The 18,846-nt window shown below is 38.5% G+C and overlaps 1 protein-coding gene and 1 long non-coding RNA gene across 3 annotated transcripts; both read right to left on the bottom strand.

Annotated features, from left to right (window-relative positions):
* Window positions 1-1,194: 1,194 nt before the first annotated feature.
* Window positions 1,195-2,141, bottom strand: LOC107764073 (uncharacterized). Its single transcript, XR_001643170.2, has 3 exons — window positions 2,005-2,141; window positions 1,739-1,907; window positions 1,195-1,653 (listed from the first exon to the last, which is right to left on the bottom strand). It is a non-coding gene; the product is annotated as an uncharacterized LOC107764073 (long non-coding RNA).
* Window positions 2,142-3,463: 1,322 nt separating this feature from the next.
* LOC107823507 (ATP-dependent RNA helicase-like protein DB10) lies at window positions 3,464-13,165 on the bottom strand. 2 transcript variants are annotated; one of them, XM_075229708.1, is made up of 9 exons: window positions 12,928-13,165; window positions 11,228-11,534; window positions 10,200-10,325; window positions 8,491-8,559; window positions 7,710-7,979; window positions 6,725-7,075; window positions 6,234-6,511; window positions 4,058-4,390; window positions 3,464-3,978 (listed from the first exon to the last, which is right to left on the bottom strand). In XM_075229708.1, the coding sequence occupies exons 2-9, from the start codon at window positions 11,507-11,509 to the stop codon at window positions 3,864-3,866; spliced, it is 1,824 nt and encodes a 607-aa protein (XP_075085809.1). In that variant the 5' UTR covers window positions 11,510-11,534; window positions 12,928-13,165; the 3' UTR covers window positions 3,464-3,863. The 2 variants fall into 2 exon arrangements, with proteins under 2 accessions (XP_075085809.1, XP_075085810.1); XM_075229709.1 differs by having other exon boundaries at window positions 3,464-3,972.
* Between the last annotated feature and the right edge of the window lie 5,681 nt (window positions 13,166-18,846).

The following is an 18,846-nucleotide window of genomic DNA, read 5'->3' as shown; positions in this document are numbered from 1 at the left end:
CATACCATGTGCTCATGCTATGGCTGCCCTTCATTTTAAAAAGTTGGGGCCATTAACTATGTTTCTCACTGGTATACCAAAGAGACTTACATGAAAATCTACGGTCATTTCATTCAGTCTGCTTTTGATATGTCAATGTGGCCAGACTCCAAAATATGTATATTATGCCACAAGTCAGAAAGATGCTAGAGAGACCCAGGAAAGCAAGAAGAAAGGAGCAAACTAAAAATAAAACAGGTAAACTGCCTAGGAAAGGACTGGAGATGACATGTAGAACATATAATGAAATGGAACATAACAAGAGGCAGTGACATAAGACCAAGAGTTCAACTTCTAATGCAGCATCAAGTGCAGCACCAAGTGTCAGTTCTGTACCAAGTGCAGCACCAAGCAGTTCTATACCAAGTGCAGCACCAAAAACTAGAAGAGGAAGGGGTAGACCAAAAGGTTCCACCAATGTGGCAAGACCCTACAAAAGACCCAAAATGGTTGGAATGGGGGTGCTGCAAACAGAAAGTGGCTTCACAATCCATAATATAAGTCTTACCATGTTTTATAGAACAGCTAAGCTAAGTGGTACAATGTGTTAACACTAACCAGTTTTTGTCTTTCTTTAACAGCCTGGAATGCCTTCTAGTAGGCCCAGAAATGTTATATCTTCAGCAGAGATCACTGGAGAGATATTGGGCACACACCATCAACTGGAGTGAAGTGGAAAGGGAAAGCAGCTATGACACAAAGACAACTACAGCAAATGAGAGGAAAGAAGATCATCCAGACAAGATCCAAGGCTGCACAGTTGAGTCAAGGAAGCTCCACAACACATACCTGGATACTTTAGAAATATCATGTGTATTTGGCAAATTGGTCTGAAACTTTTATATTGTATAGTTATGTAGCTTAGACTATATTTAGGTACTCTTTTTGTGTTAGCAGTTGTGACTGCAATTATGTTATTGCACATATTTTGGACAATTGTGACTGCTATGGTTTGGAAACAATACTACTGTTATTATGGTTACTAATGAATGAGCAGGAATGACTGCAATTTTGGGACAGATTTGTGTTTACTATGTTCCGTCAATGTACAATTCTAGTCTGCTTGTTGCATGCAATTCTACTAATTCAAAATGCATAAACATAAAAAATTTAGAATCAAACAAGCACCAACTTCATTCCACAAAACAAAAATTGTTTATATAAGGTATTCACCAATATTCAATACAACTAATGCTATACTAACCATGTTCAACAATTACACCAAATGTATAAAACAAAGAGCCTATGGCAACTTTATTTCATCATCCTTCAAATACAACACTTGAAACCTAGTACTAATGTCGATAATAACACAACATAAAATGATAAACCAAAAAACATTCTCCCTTTTCCTTGATCGAGCAGCTTTGCTCATCCATTTCTTCTCCCTTTCTTTCATCTTCTAAACTTCATTTTCTAAGCAATCTAGTTGAATGCATATCTTATCAATCTCATGTCATCCTTCTTTGTTGCCGTCGGATTGTCAAGTTTTCCAAAATCTTCAACTTGGCTCTCAAGTATCCCGATCTCTTCCTTCAATTTAGGAATAACAAGCTTTGATCTAGGGTCAATTTCACCATCCCTCCAACGCCAAAAATCACATGCTCGAGCACCCTTATCATAAATAGCCATAAAAATTATATTTCAGTATTCAGTTGTTCAATTATTAACTTAATTAATCTTAATCAATTCAAATTACCTCATAGTATGGACAAGCCCAATACCTTCTACCAGGATTTCTAAGGGTCCAAAAGATTAACGGTGGCAGCAAATATCCATGATTACATCGCACTTCTTCAGTAGATGCATGATCGTCCTCTTTCATATAAATCCTAGTCAACTTTTTGGAAGGCATTTGGAAGTCGTCCCTGTAGGTTTCAAACAAAAGAAAAAAAAAAAGGGGGGGGGGGGGAGTTTGAGTAGAAACAGACTGAAAAATTACCCAAATCAAAGTAAATTACCTACCTTTGCCTTCAAAAATCCAATCTTGAACAATAGTTATGGCTGATTTGGTAGGGGGAAAATTAGGGTTCTTGAGGTAGATATGGTAGAAGAAAAATTGGATGCAAAGGGAAATATTACCTTTTGGGGGAGGTTTTAATTAGAGCTGATAAATTATTTTTTTCCTTTTTATTTTTAATTTTACGATTACATAAAAGCATTAAATGCCCACATTTGTGGTTATACACAGCGCGTCTGGGAGAGGGCTTAAAAGGGTTAAAAAAAATCAGTCTGAACTAGTATAGGGTGGTATTGAAACACTCGTAAAGGTTAAGAAACTAATTTATCGGGACAAATACGGGAAGCTTTTTCTTCTATTGGAAAGTGGGACTGTTAGGAGTAGATTTAGCTTACGTAAGCATTTACAGGAGTCACTGATTATGTGAGTTATACATGGCCACCACCTTCTTTTTTTTGCTTCTATAAAGGTAGTGGCCACGCCAGTTGTTGCGCAACTGCACTATTCCTATCTTCGATCAGCAAATGTGCACTTGGTTTTTTATCACGTTTGCGAATTTAAACTTTAATCTTTCATGATTATCAGTTAAATCACACATTTGAATGCATATAATCATTTAGAAGTGATTGATACGAGTTATAGGCCTTTACAAGCCAAATGAAAAGATATATTATTCTTGAAACCTCATGAGAAAAATACGACATGGATAAGCAACAACGACGTCACTTTCTCTTTTGCCCTCAAAGAAAACACCAACATCCCTAAAGGAAGTCACATTTTTATAGGCAGTTGTGATCTCCCAAGACCTGGCTCAAAATTTTGTTTAATAACTATAGCTCCAGTGGTCGAGAAACTTTGATGCTACAGTATGCCAGAAACAGAGAATTGAGGCGGTTAGACCTACACCCCAAAAATGCTACCAGCATAGGAGCCTATGCTTCCATTCTTCTTATTGATGAAGGTGCAATCACTTTTCTCAGTGTGAAACGATATACAAGAAATATGTCATCAGCCTGCGATGTCCAATAACAAAGGATGTAGTGAGTTGAGAATGCACTCACTGGAGGATAAGTTAAGTGATACTTCGGCTCCACATTCACATCAGGAGCATTTTGTGCTTGCCCATTTAGTACAATTCCTAGTTCACCGAGAGTTGCCTGTTTTAAAGCTCGCATTAAAAGTACAGATTCCTATGCATGTTCCAATTTTTTATTGTTCAAAATAAGAGCCAGAAGACTTCAGTACGAATACTTTCATTTAGTACAGAATCAAAGAAATGACACTTCACTTCTATATATATGCCATCAATATTACAGCAGTAGCAATAATAACACTGTTACCATTAGGCAGTTGCAGGTGCAATAGCAATCGCCTGCGCATGAAAAGAACAAACAAATTTCACAAATACAACAGCATTAAGTGCCAAACACAGAATTTACCGAGGAGAAACAGGAGGGACAGGAGTTGAGTAATGCACGATAAGAATTATAAACCAACGTTAACACTGTTTGCGTTTACATACATTGAAACTTTTCCACTGTTGTGTGCGCTCGTGTAACATTTTCATTTTTCTACATTTGAGGCACCATGTCTCTTTCAAGAACAGAGTCTAACATGCTCAGAAAAATTGCCAGAATGAAGTACTACTATTGATGGTTTAACCAGAAGACAGGGTCCTCTTTCTTTCAGTTAATCCCGAAGCCAACTGGACAAATATCATAGATATAATAAAAAACAATACACCTCTAGTTCACTCTGAAGCCCAGTATATTCTTACTAACGGACCATGCCTTCTTACTCTTCTTCTAACCAAATGAGATCCATTAGCAAATGGCTCACTATTACAAAGAGAAACCTGATCAAATCAATCAGTAAACCGGCTCTTTTTACCACTCCATCCTGAACCTATATTGGGGCTTCTGCTACGACTGCGCTTCCGTGGAGCATCCGCATTGTGGGTACCATGACCATATCTGTCACTACATGATTAGAAACTAGTCAAAACCAAGTAAAAAGGGGAAAAAGAAAATCCAGAGGAACTTATGAATGGCTGAATACCTGTCACGTGATCCCCGGTCATAACCATGTCCTCCATTCCGTCCAACATAGCTGGAATTATAGGGTCCACCACGTCCTCCACGTCCACCTGGGCCAGAACCCCAGTGATTCCTAGCCCTTCCCATACCACCACCGCGAGAAGCCATATCACGTAGCTCAGTTGGCACACATTGATTTGCACCTTCTAAAACTTTAACAAGATCTAAAGCATGCTTAGAATCCTGGTCGGAGAAAAATGTGTAGGCCAGACCAGATGCTCCTGCCCGGCCTGTTCTACCAATTCTGTGGACATAATCTTCTATTCCAGTTGGGAAGTCATAGTTTATCACCACCCTGTGACAATATGTTCTCATTAACTACCATTACCCCAAAACCCTCCACTCATTTTTTCTTTTAAAAAAAACGAATATGCATATGGATGCATAAACATATTATGCTTATTGCACATCAAAAGAGTAGGTTACATCACAATATACTATTAGGTCTTAGTCCAAGACCATGGTCCAAGTTGGAGCTGTATGTACTTATGGAAGGCCAAAGTAGTTACTGATTATTCACATCCCACACTAAGAGGCAGAACTGTAGATAGAAACTTGACTGCTTGGCTCAAGTTCAATTTCTAGGACAGAGGGTGTGTTTGGTATGAAAGAAAATGTTTTCCATGAAAAATGTTTTCCTAGAAAACGTTTTAATGGAAAATGAGTGATTTCATTACTTTATTTTTTCCTTGTTTGGTTGGTGAGTGGTTTCCGGAAAATATTTTCTAGTGTTTGGTTAGAGAGCAGAAAATATTTTTTTATGCTACTCTCCTCACCCCTTTCCCCCAAGTACCCATGTTTCCTTGCTCACCCCTCCCTCCCCCAAATACCCAACGTTTTTAGAACTCTATTTTCTTCAAGGAATTTAATTATTCTTCTAAAAATTCATACAAACCCAAAGGAACTAATATGCTGCTTTACTTTTTTATGCAAAAATAACATTAAAATTTGTGTTCCATAACTTTAAAAAACACTCTTTTTTTGGTTGAAAAAGAAAGTACTCTTTCTGCAACATGAAAATAAAGTACCCATTTTATTGAAATAAAAGAAAATACTTTTTCTACATCATGAAAAGAAAATACTCAAATTGTTGAAATGAAAAAAAAAATACTTTTTTTACATCATGAAAAGAAAATACTTTTTCTATGAAAAGAAAGTATTGTTAATAATATTTTTATTTAGGGTGGGGTGGAGGGTGAGGGGGTGGGTGGGTGTTGGGGTTAGGTTGGTGGGGATGGGTAATAGGGTGGGAAGGAGTTTTGAAAAATGTTTTTCCGGGAAAACATTTTCCTCCAATTGGAAGAAAATGAGTTCACGAGGAAAATATTTTCCAAAACATTTAAGCCAACCAAACATGGGAAAATTGGAACTTCACACCAAACACACCCAAAATGTAAATGCCAACTTCTAATGTCTACTTAATTATCCAAATCATGGCAATGCATTCACCGCCGACTTGGTTATCAAGGAAGTGTATAGTTACAGTTTTGGCTGATGCTCTCCCTAAACTAACACATCACTTGAAAAAAAAAAAACCACCAAGACACACCAAAGGGACTAAAGAGGGGAGGGCGAAGCAATCAGTAGGTAAACAATACTTCATTCACTCCTTTTTTGTCACTATTACTGTTTTGTCGATCCCTAAAAGACAGCCACCTTTCTATACAAGGAAAGTCATTTTAACATTTGTGATTTTTCCTTAACATACTCTTATAGAAATTAACATGGCACATTGAATACCACTAGATATTAAGGGTACTTTTGGTATGTTATACAAATTTAGCTTATGCATGAAAATGTACTTTTTTTTCCCTCTAAACAACACATCCAGTCAAAACACCACTACATATAGAAATGGACAGCATATGTCAATCCAACACCTAATACCGTGGCACATTGAATACCACTAGATATTAAGGGTACTTTTGGTATGTTATACAAATTTAGCTTATGCATGAAAAAGTACTTTTTTCCTCTAAACAACACATCCAGTCAAAACACCACTACATATAAAAATGGACAGCATATGTCGATCCAACACCTAATACAGTGACCAACGCTTTCTTATCCAATTAGACATCAGAATTGAAGAGCACATGAGCAATGCATAATCAAACAGTATGTTTAACGGCACCAACCTGATATCTTTGATGTCCAAACCCCGCGCAGCAACATCAGTAGCCACAAGCACAGGAGACCTGCCAGTGCGAAACTGGCTTAATACATAATCCCTCTCACCCTGAGATTTATCCCCATGAATTGCGGCTGCTCCAAAATTGCGAGTAAGATTGCGAGATAGTTGGTCGCACATTTTCTTTGTTGAACAGAAAATAATGATTTTTGACCCTGGTTCTTTGGATCTCAAGATTTGTTCTACTCGCCGTTGTTTCTCCATCGGCAGCACGACTTCAATGTACTGCAAGAGACAACTACTTGAATTAATTGTAACCACACCAGGTTCAGCTTTTATGCTTAGGCATATATAATACAGATTCTACTACAATACCTCTTTTTGTTCAGTTATATTCTACTATCATACCTCCCAGCCATCTTCTCCAATAAGGAGAAGTGAAGTACTTAAAGATATTAAATAATGAAAATTGCCCAGGAAAATAATAAAGAAACACACCTGCGTGATAGACTTGTTTGCAACAAGCTCATCAACATTTCCAATATTAACTTGAACTGAATTAACCAATAGATCAGCAGCAATCTTACGAACCCCCTTCGGCCATGTAGCTGTATACATCAGTGTTTGCCTCTGCACAGGCACCTCCTTCACAATCTTCCTTATCTGAGGTTCAAATCCCATGTCCAGCATACGATCCGCTTCATCTAACACCAAGTAAGAAACTTGACCAAGGCTAACTCTTCTCATCTCCAAGATGTCGTTCAAACGACCAGGAGTGGCGACGACAATATCTACACCCCTACTCAGCTCCCGTAGTTGAGGACCTTTTGGTGCACCTCCATACAGACACTAACCGTCAGAACATAAATCATAGTTAGTTTTCAAACAAAATTAAGATCATAATTTTTCAAGTTCATCAACAAACGTATGTAATTGACATTAACATCTTTGCATTTGTCTAATAGCAACTATTCTACTATTCTATATGCAGGTGAGTATGCAGCTGGAATAAGCTGCAAAAAATTTAGAAAATACATGATTCACAGCTCAAAACAGAGAATGCAATATTTAACCTGTGAGTTTTAGATTTCTATAGGGTGGATATACCAGAACCAAAGTCCTCTGAAAAGCATTGTTACATTTGAGTGTTGCAAAAACGCAAGTCATATAGCAAATATTCTAATTATAAAATAGATGCCAGACTAAGCAACAGTACTTCAAAATGATAATAAAGTTCTAGTACTCCCTCCGTTCCACTTTATGAGACACGATTCGGAGGACAAGGGTCAGACTGCCTAACTTTTTGTGGAACTTCAGAAATAGAATCTTCAAGTTTTTCGAAATAAAATTAACATATTTAGAAACTAAATAAAAAGTACTAATAAGTCACAAAAGTTAACAATTCCAAATATTTAAAAAGTCATAAACTATGAGAGAGTAATAGAACCAAAACTATTACACTCACAAGTCAAAAACATCATACCGTGCAGGATATCCTTGACGATTTCCCAAACTTCACTGCTTCAGCTTGTATCTGCGTGGCTAATTCTCTTGTTGGTGATAGTACCAAAATAGTTGGGCCTAATTGAGGATTCTTGCGACGATGTTGTAGATGAACAAAGGCAGGCATCAAGTAACCCAGAGTTTTGCCAGACCCAGTCTTCGCAATAGCCACTATATCACGGCCCTGAAGGGCAATGGGCCAGGATTGTGCCTGTATTGGAGTAGGAGCCGAAAACCCAGCTTGATGCATCTGTAAATGTTGGCAACATCATTCAGCATATATACGAACTCAGCATTTCACTTATTTGACTAATCTGAATGGCCAACACAAGAAGAAGCATCATCCCCCTTAAGTAGGCAGCCAACACTTGCTAATACAAACAAGAGCAGGAGGACGCCTCTTCTTCAGTTTGGACCATGTTGGCAGACTGAATCATCACCGACAGCAGCCCCAGCCACGAACATGGATGATTCGGAAAGCCTTCAGAAAATTTGGTCCACCAAATAAGGGTGCTCCACATACATGGAAGCCCCCAAAGGATGGTTGAACAGCGTACGACATTTAGCTCCTCCTTGGAGCAAATATCGCACCTGCGTGAAAGTACAGACGGGAAAATGGATGAGTACTGAAGCTCAACGATGGACCTCCAGCAACCATTGAAATTTAGAAAGAACACACTCGATTATTACTGTAAATTCTTTGATAAGAGGTTCTCCTGAAGGAGCCTTTAAAACACAAATAGAAATGGGTTTATTCATACCTCCCTCACAATCTCTGAAGGAAACCCAGTCGCTTCAAATGATGTCAAAGGTGCAGGAACATCACCTCCCTGTCAAATATGATGCAAACATGAGTATGACTGACAATTTTGTATCAAAGGTTGGGGGTGGGGAGGGAAGAAAAATTAACATGAAAGATGAAGATGAAGCTCTTTTGAAAAGCTAGACTAATACAACTTTCAATTGAACATAGAGAACATAGCCACTTAGAGTTCTGATTTATGCTACAGCAGGTAGAAGACAAATAAAGAACTGGAAAATCACAAGACATAATACCAGACAGAAGAGACTAAACAATTTCATCTTCAAGATGATGGCCCTAAAATAAAAGGCAGTCGAAGTTGCATTTCTTGTGCTTTTCTTGTGTTCTGAGTTACAGAAACCGAATCAAGAAACTATAGACCTTCAATCATCCAAGATGTAGTAGTAAAAAAGATGAAATAATTCAGACATGGTGCAACTGTAGCCAAGTGAAGATAGCTCAATATACAGAAACATGTCATACGAACCCTGCAACATCCTAATGATAATGGAGGAGAATTGCCCTCTAGAATGTGATAAGACAACCTTTTACTTTGTCCAAACCCATACAACTCTCACCAAAAGATAGTAGCAGCTCACACATATGCAATAAGAAAACATTTTGAAACAAAAAGAATTTATAGTGTTGGATGTGGAGCAGAGCATAGTATGGGAAAGGGCACGCGGCGCCAAATTATAGGCAGGGAATCTGTTGTACCAAAGTTTCTGGTTGATCGAGCGAATTTGTCAAGTTTTTCTTTCATATTGCAATATGTCAAGTTTTAGAAATCTGGATGCTATTCTCTGCAATGACACTGCTAGCTCCCTTATTTGCTTTCACATGACTGATCGTTCTCCAGTTCATTCACCTGCTTCTTCTTTTTGAAAATGTAATGAAAAGAACAATAATTTGAAACAATTCATTCACCTGTTTTCATTATGAGCCTTTCGCAATTCATATTCTATGAATTGTCAGCTATCTACCAAAAAGTAGTTGAGCTAGATACTAATGATGATGATAATGATGTTCAACAAGTGACAAATAAACTCTAATCTATGATCCTTCCGTATGATGTAATGTTCAGTCAAATCTTCACATTCAGTGTTGTATTTTTATTTTGTGGTTTATATGATGTAGAAGACTTGCATCTAATATCTATAATGGAGGGGTATTCCTATGCCTTTTGTTTTGATAGTTCTATTGGTGGTGCTTTTCAAAGGTTAACTCACAACTAAAATTTGTATTTACTAACATAAGAATCTCATCTCATCACTAGTCCATATTTAGTATGCTGTCTGACCTTTCAGTGCTATCTCAATAAACATGATAAGAAAAACAAATGCAATTACTATATGTTAAGTAGATTACATTTGAAATTTTCACGAATTCATTCATATTGTTAAATGTGCAAAGTCCAAAATTATTGACTACCTTTCCAGGAAACCACCAAATATATTTTGCAACCCCGGTAGTCCAATAGACAGATGCTAATATGTAAAAATCGAAATGGCTTATTTCACAATTATTGAAATCATAGCAAACACGAATCATCCTCCGAGAGATCAAGTTAACACCCATTTGAGTTTTAAAAGTGAAATTCCAAAAGTGAAAAAGAAATGAAATGGTTCTTCATATAAATCAAGAAGGCACAGTTTCTTAGTTTCTTACCGTAACAGAGATTTCATTGCGGCGGCAGTAGGATTCTTGAGATATGTCACTTCCTACACCTAGAGAACCATAGCCTTCATGGACAGATGTTCCATCATGAAAATGATCAGAACTGCTTCTTGCAATCTACCAAATAAATAAAAAGATAAGAAAAAGAAACTTGCACCCAGAGAGATAAATATAAAGAAACAAATCCAGAGAGGGGGGAACCTGACGGGTAAACTCAAATAACATTCGACTACTAAAGTTCAAGTTTCTATAGCAATTTAGTGTTGACCATTACTCATAGATTACTACTTAAGAACAGATTCTTTCTTTTAAATAAAAACCTTCATAACCTCTAGGCAATTCAGCATAAACCATTGCTTATCAGAGTAAGCAAGGGGACAGATCTTTCTTTTCCTTTCAACTAAGAACTGAACCTAATTTTAACCACATGCTAATACTTCTTTGCGCATTTCTCAGCTAAGACTACAAAGAAAATGAAAGAGAAAACTGGTCTCGACAGAGATACAAGGAAAGTGCAAACTAAAAGATATTTCAACCTCTTTTTGAGTTGCCGTAGACCACCTTCTCTTTTTCACAAATTAGAATCCCTTGTACAATATACAGGCTCAAAATCATATGTAATATAATACGATAATTCAATCCCAAAATTCATTATTAACACTTGATACTTAGTTTTTTTGATGATAACATAAATGATAGATTTTAAAGGATCCCACACATAGAAATGACATATCCATTGACAATCTCTCTTTAATCAATGTCAATGATGTCAAATGGATTTAAGAACACGATAATATGAAAATCCCAAAAAAAAATAGAAACCAACAAAATAGTTAAACATATTCGATTTGTCGTATCTATGTCCAAACTGAATACAGAAAAAAAAGATGTTCTTTTAGAAAAAGGGGAATGGGAGAGAGAGAGAGAGAGAGAGAGAGAGAGAGAGATGGAGAAGGAAGGAACTAAACTGACAGAGATACATTAAAACTAGATAACTGATCTCCCTTCACACATGATACCTTGTTATTGCTACCTCTGTTGTGTCCACCATCTGGATCATAGCGTTGACCTTGAGAAGGCTTTTCAACAGATGAACTTACAAATACAGATGACTTATGTGCTGGAGCAGACACTGCATGGGAAGAGGGAACAGGCCTCTCATATTGGGTATCGTTGGTCTCTGGATTCCAGAAGTAGATGAATCCAGTCGTACCATCAACTAGGCCTTTCCAAGGTTTGGGGAGGGTAGGGTCTTCTGGTGCATAACTTGGACCAGCGGAAGATGCAGTTACAACAGCCATCTCAAACTTCAGTCTCCAATGACCACTGGATTTATATAACATCAGCGTGCAAAAATTATGAAATGTAAATTTGGAGAGAAATGAGCAACCATGCTGAAAAAAAGGACTACAAAAAAGCTTCTTCCTTTTATGCTGTATCACCATTGACCATCCACAACTTAGAAAAAAGGTGGTGGTAGTAGTAGTTATCTAAGTCAAGGCAAAGCAAGCATGCTACAGCCAAACAAAATGTCAATTAAAGAGATGCCTAGTTGAACAAAATAGTATCCAACAGTAGATGACTCAATCACTTCAATAGTTGTAGACACAGATCACAGCTACAACTTGGTATAAATTTAAACAAAAAAACTCTTGGACAGGAGGACAGCTATATATCATCGTGAGATGCACTAAAGAGCCAAAATAGTTTCTTCCTAACCTTTTAAGGCTTATGGATGTGTTTGATATGAAGGAAAATGTCATCTTTTTTTTTTGAAAAAGGTAACAAAATGTTATCTTGGAGAATAAATAATTTTCTTACTTATTTTCTGGTATTTGGGGGTGGGGGAGACACTCACGTGTAATGCCACTTATAGAACTTGTTTTCCCTACTCCCACTTATAGAACTTGTTTTCCCTACTCCCACTAGGTAAGTGGCCATTTTACTAATTTTTAAGGAACTTGTTTTCCTAGGAAAAATGTGTTCCAGAATATTTTGACCAACCAAACATGGAAATTGAAAATTCTTCCACACCAAACACATCCCTCTTTTTATCACAACGGTGTCCAAGCCAGCTTGCGTGCACCTCGACTATTCTACCGGGTACTTGCTACCACCCACCAGCACAAGTACTGGGTGTTCTAAAGCTTGGGCAAGCTCTCCACCCCACTTCAATGACCACTGGGCCACCCAGGCCACCCATGGGTGCACCTAACACAGCCTATATCACTTCTTTTTTTTCTTTTTCCTTTTCTCTTATGCTAATAGGAAAACTGCTCCAGTAACCTCCTGAACTACCACAATCATGAACTATCATTCAATAACTATCTCTCAATCCTACATCAATCACTGTTTGCATATACATGTCATCTAAAAAAACAAAAACAAAAAACATAGTATTAGTATTAAAACTAAGCTGGTCCAAGCTAGCCTTTTCCAGTCAGAAGGAGAAAAACACATATGTAGGTCTAGAATCACACGCAGGAAAACTAATTCAAAAGGTCTGCAATCGCCTGGAGCAGTAACCATTAACCCTAAATGACAGCTCAAAAGGCACAAATTTGAGGTCAAACAATCAACCAAAAAGAAAGAAAAGCTGATCAACCCTAGATTATCATTTGATAACACATAACAGCGATTGAATGAAAAAAAAATCATATAGTTAATCCAGATCTGAAGTATTACATTAAACAAATCAGAAATTGATAGAGAATAATACCTGACGATGTCGATCTGATAGCAAAAAAACTTAAACTAAATAGGAAAAAATAAGTGGACACAAATTATTTCCACCTCCAAGGATTTCTCCCTTTTTCTCTAGGGTTACAAGACCTAGAAAGAGAGAAATACGCTTCCAAAAAAATGAGAAGCGTGAGGAGATAAAAAGGAGTTGAAAATATCTGATAGATGGGATATTTATAGAGAACCGATAGTGAAACCCAAAACGCTTTGCTCTTTGCCCAAAATTCTACATCGGTGTCGGCCACATGTTTTTGGGCCAGGGGCCCACCTGGCTCCTGCTTGTCAATAAAAAAACATCGGGTTCGTAGTTGAAATTAGGTATCTTTATACAAATAGCCGGTCTAATTTATTATTTATTTTTTTAGCCAATATATATAAATTGTACAATAATTATATATAATTATACACATATTTTATACTCCCTCCGTTTCAATTTATGTGAATCCATTTGACTGGGCACGGAGTTTAAAAAAATAGAGAAGACTTTTGAACTTGTGGTGTAAAATGAGGCACATATATTTTGTGTGGCTATAAATCATTGCATAAAGGTAAATTGTTTCCAAATAAGGAAAGAGGTCATTCTTTTGCACGGACTAAAAAGATAATAGGTTCACATAAATTGAAAAGGAAGGAGTATGTATTATGCATATTTGTCGGCTATCTTAAGTTATAGCTTCTGTAGGGAGTTATTTAAGTGAATTCTTCTTGAAAGTACAATAAAAGGTCAAGTTTCCCTCTTAACAAAGTTAGCCAAGAGACTAACCCCCGTCCCCCGTAAGCTAAAAACCACCAAAGATGCCAAATTGTCAAAAAATTCAACTTCAAACGGCTTGAATCTAGTCAAATACGACCCAATAACGTCAAACAAAGCCATAGGAATCAATTCCAAATAATAAAGTTCGAATCTTTAATCAAATACATAAAGTCAAGCAAAAGTTCAACCTGGACTCACTTCTCGGAACCCGACAAAACTCACAAATCCCAATTACCCATTTTAATACGAGTTTATATATAGAAGTTTCATCCAAAATCGGCTCCAAATCAGGGTTCAAATCTCAATTATTCACTTTCCAAAATTATAGTCAAAAGCCCCCAAATTTCTCTTTATAATCCAAGCTTTTAGGTGTAGAAATCCATGAAAAATATGATACAAAGTCAAATCCAAGTGTAAATTGCTTCCTTCCAATGATGTAGTGAATTTGCTCTTCAAAATCTCTCACTCTCGAAATCTAGGGCTCAAAATATGATAAAGTGGGTAAAAGTCCTGAAATCTCAACTTCAATATTCTACCCAATGATGTTCATCTCAATCGCGACATAGCTTCCGCGATCACGAAGGCTAAAAATCTGCCCAGCTATAAACTCCACTTCGCGAACGTGAAGACATCCTTGCTAACACGGTCCCTCACCAGCGAACACGAAGGCAATCCTCCTACCTGACTACAAGCTTCCGTGAACGCGCAGTAACAGACCTTAGTCCTCTGCGAACGTAGCCCCACTCCCGCGAACACGAAAGGTAATCTTCGTCTGCTAACTCTGCTACTCCGCGATCGAGAGCCTCTCTCCGCGATCACAATGAATCCACCTGCACCAGAAAACCAACAGTCCAAAAATAAGGGAAAATAGTCTAAAACCACCCTGAATCACATCCGAGCCCCCAGGACTCCGCCCAATTATGCTAAAAGGTCTCAATACCTTATTCAAACTTTTCCAAGAGCTCGAAACATCATGAGTAACATCGAAACCAAGAACCGACGATTAAAATCACTCTCTTAAAATCAACAACGTCTACCTTGCAACTAAGCGTCTGATTCAAGCCTAACCAATCATGATTCCAACCAAACTTTGCACATAAATCCCAAATGATATAACAAACCTATACCAAGTTCCGGAACAATAATCCAACTTTCGATATCATCAAAGTCGACCCCTGGTCAAACCTATGAACTCTCCAATCTTACAAACTGCAAACTTTCGGCGAATAGAGCCAAAACATCTCAGGAGCTTCCAAATTCAATTCCAAATATACATTTATGTCCAAAATTACCATACAAACCTATTGGAACCATCATTGGAAGAGCAAGTATTTGAATTCACTCCAAAACCTTCCTGGAACCAAACCAGTCATCCCCGCAAGTCAAAAAACCACAAACACACATACGGTTAACATCAAATAGAGGAACAGAGCTCAAATACACAAAACAACTAGCCATGTCATTATATATATGTACTAGTTAGTATGTCCGGACGGGGTCTGGATGGGCTCGGGTGTAGTTTCAAGGTGATTTTGGATCATTTTGAGCCATTTTGTGATTGCTGATTTTTTGGTGCATAGCATTGAAGCGCTATCGCTGAAGGTAGTCACGCGATCGCAAAGAAGGATATGGAGGCAATATGTGTTTTGTATTATGCAATCACAGAAGAGGTGTCGCAATCATGGAGTAGAGCTGAGTGGTGAATCGCGGTCATGTAGAGAGTGATACGATCGCTAATAGGAACCCAATGGTGTGTTGTGCATCGTGATCGCGTGCATAGGTGTGACAACACGATAGGTTATTTTGAGTACTAGCCTTAATTTCTATATTCTGAGACCTCTCATAGTTTTATTTGATGTTGTATGACCTTCGTGCATGGTCCGTGTTATTTTTTGGAAAGCTTTTATGTGAAATTTTGAAGACAACGTGATTTTTGACTTAAAATGAGGGTAGAGTTGACCACGTTTAACGTTTTTGGTAAACGATCTCGGATAGGTATTTTGACGATTTCGGTAGGTTCTTATGATATTTTTGGACTGTACGCGTGTTCGGTTAGAGTCCTGAGTGACCCGAGGGCGTTTCGACGCATTATGTGAAAGATTGGAAAATTTTGGTTTAAAACTTGAAATTTTGAGTTTTGATGATTGATTATGATATTTGATGTTGTTTTGATAATTTGAGTGAGCGAGCGAGTTTATATGATATTATTACACTTATGTGAATGTTTGGATTGGAGCCCAAGGGGCTCGGGTGAGTTTCGAATATGTTATGGTTGAGTTTGGAACTGCTGATGCACATCAGCTGGTGTGTTCAAGTTGCAGGTCTCGCATTTGCGAAGACATGATCGCAATTGCGAGCCTGACATTTGCGATGTCAGGCTTGCAAATGCAAATTTGGGGCTGGGACTGAAGACTTCACAAATGTGAAGAAATAGTCACATTTGCTACATATGTGGGTCTGTTGCATTGGTCGCTTTTGTGATCAATATTTCGCAATTGTGACGTTTGTAGCTGGGAAAAAGTTGGGGGAAACGAGACTTTGCTCATTTTACACTCTTTTTCAATCCTAAACTCTCTAGAGATGATTTTCGAAAAACATTTTCTTCCCATATTCATTGGTAAGCAACTTTAACTAGTTTTCGATCAATTCCCATTACTTGCCCATGAATTTTAGGATCAAATCTATGAATTTCAAGGTAGAATCTAGGGGTTTTGGGCTGAATTTTGAGATTTTGTAAAATTGAGATTTAGACCTCAAATTGAAGTCGGATTTTAAAACAAATCACATAATCGGTCTCAGGGGTGAATAAGTAATTGAGATTTGGTCCGAATCTCATATTTCGACCAAGCGAGCCCGGGGTTGACTCTTATTGACTTTTTCAAACGTGATAAAATTGAACCCTTTTTCACTCGTGGGTAGTTTCTAAAGCTTATTTTGAATTGTTTGAATAATAATTGGCTAGATTCTGTTGGTTTGGAGGCTTGTTCGTAAGGAAAATTCGTGGTTGATTGTGATTTTATTGCGGAAAGAGGAAAGTGTTATGGTTAACTTTTATTTGAGGGAACTAAGATAGAATAGAGTCTATTTGCTATGTGAACTATGTGTTAGGGGCGACGTATATGCGAGACGACTAGTGCATATGCGTTGGTCATTGGATAAGCATGCGGGTAGAATTTGCCTTAATTATATCATATTATTTCATTTACTATGTCTTACATGCCTTAGATAGTTACTTATTCTTTGACTAGTTGCTTTCGAGTAATTTCTTATATTAAATTATTGTGATTTTAGGTGAGATACTCGCGACGCAGCATAGGCTCTTGGTGATGGATGTTGGTATTATGTTAAAGAGGAGGAAAAGGTCTACTCGAGGAAGACCGAGAATCAGGTGGGGAGCCTTAACTAAGGATAAACCCAAGAGTTGGAGGGGGCAGTTATTGGCTATGGGAGCTTAGAGGAGCAGTGGTGACGCGAGCACTATGTGATCAGTGATAACAGACTGTATTAGAGAGGCTGCGAGAGAGGTGTTAGGAGTCTCGACGGGCGTCTCTGGTGGGCACAAAGGAGACTGGTGGTGGAATGAAGTGGTCCAAGGTAAAATAGAAGCGAAGAAGGCAGCGTACCTGAAGTTAGTAGGGAGCATAGATGAGGAGGAGAGGCGAGCGTGCACGGAGAGGTATAAGACAACTAGGAAGGAGGCTAAACTGGCAGTCACGGAGGCTAAGACTGCGTCTTATGGTCGTATGTACAAGGAACTAGGTAAAAAAGGTGGGAAGAAGAAGTTATTTCGGCTGGCCAAGGTGAGAGAGAGGAAGGCTCGGGATTTGGACCAAGTGAGATGCATCAAGGATGAAAATGGTAGAGTATTGATGGAAGATGCCCAGATTAAGAGGAGATGATAGACTTACTTTCATAAACTTCTGAATGAAGAAGGGGATCGAGATATTGTGCTAGGTGAATTGGAGCATTCCGAGAGTCACTGTGACTTTGGGTACTACATGGATATCGAGGTTGATGAGGTCGTGGGAGCTATGCGTAAGATGAGTAGGGGAAGAGCGACCGGGCCAGACGAGATTCCGATGGAATTTTGGAAGTATGTGGGGAGAGCAGGTTTGGAGTGGTTGACTAGGTTGTTTAATGTTATTTTTAAGGCGAAGAGGATGTCGGATGAGTGGAGGTGGAGTATGGTGGTCCCATTGTATAAGAACAAAGGTGATATCCAGAGTTATAACAATTATAGGGGTATCAAATTATTGAGTCATACCATGAAAGTGTGGGAGAGGGTGGTTAAAGCGAGGGTGAGGATGACAGTGTCTGTATCCGACAACCAGTTCGGGTTCATGCCGGGTCGTTCGACTACAGAAGCTATACACCTTGTTAGGAGGTTGGTGGAACTGTACAGAGAGAGGAAGAAGGATCTGCACATGGTCTTTATTGACCTAGAGAAAGCGTATGACAAGGTTCCTAGAGAAGTTCTCTAGAGATGCCCGGAGGCAAAAGTTGTGTCAGTTCCCTATATTGTGGCAATTAAGAACATGTATGATGGGGCTAAGACTCAGGTTAGGACAGTATGAGGTGACTCTGAGCATTTTTCGGTTGTAATGAGGTTACACCAAGGTTCCGCGCTCAGTCCGTTCTTATTCGCCCTATGATCGACGCGTTAACACACCATATTCAAGGGGAGGTGCCATGGTGCATGCTACTCACCGATAACATAGTTCTGATTGATGAGTCGCGAGCTGGTGTTAACGAAAGGCTGGAGGTTTGGAGACAGGTTCTTGAGTCTAAGGGTTTCAAGTTGAGCATGACGAAGACGGAATACCTGGAGTGTAAGTTCAGCACTGAGCCGGGGGAAGTAGGCATGGATGTGAGGCTTGAATCACAGGTCATCCCGAGTAGAGGCAGCTTCAAGTACCTTGGTTCGGTTATCCAGGGGGGATGGGAGATCGACGAGGATGTCACACACCGTATTGGGGTAGGATGGATAAAGTGAAGGTTAGCATCTGGAGTACTGTGTGACAAGAGAGTGCCACCAATACTCAAAGGTAAGTTCTATAAAGCGGTGGTTAGACCGGCCATGATGTGTGGGGCTGAGTGTTGGCCCATTAAGAACTCACATATCCAGAAGATGAAAGTAGCAGA

This window comes from Nicotiana tabacum, chromosome 14, assembly GCF_000715075.1.
Source record: "Nicotiana tabacum cultivar K326 chromosome 14, ASM71507v2, whole genome shotgun sequence".
Classification (NCBI taxonomy): domain Eukaryota; kingdom Viridiplantae; phylum Streptophyta; class Magnoliopsida; order Solanales; family Solanaceae; genus Nicotiana; species Nicotiana tabacum.
This window is presented reverse-complemented; position numbering and strand designations above follow the sequence as displayed.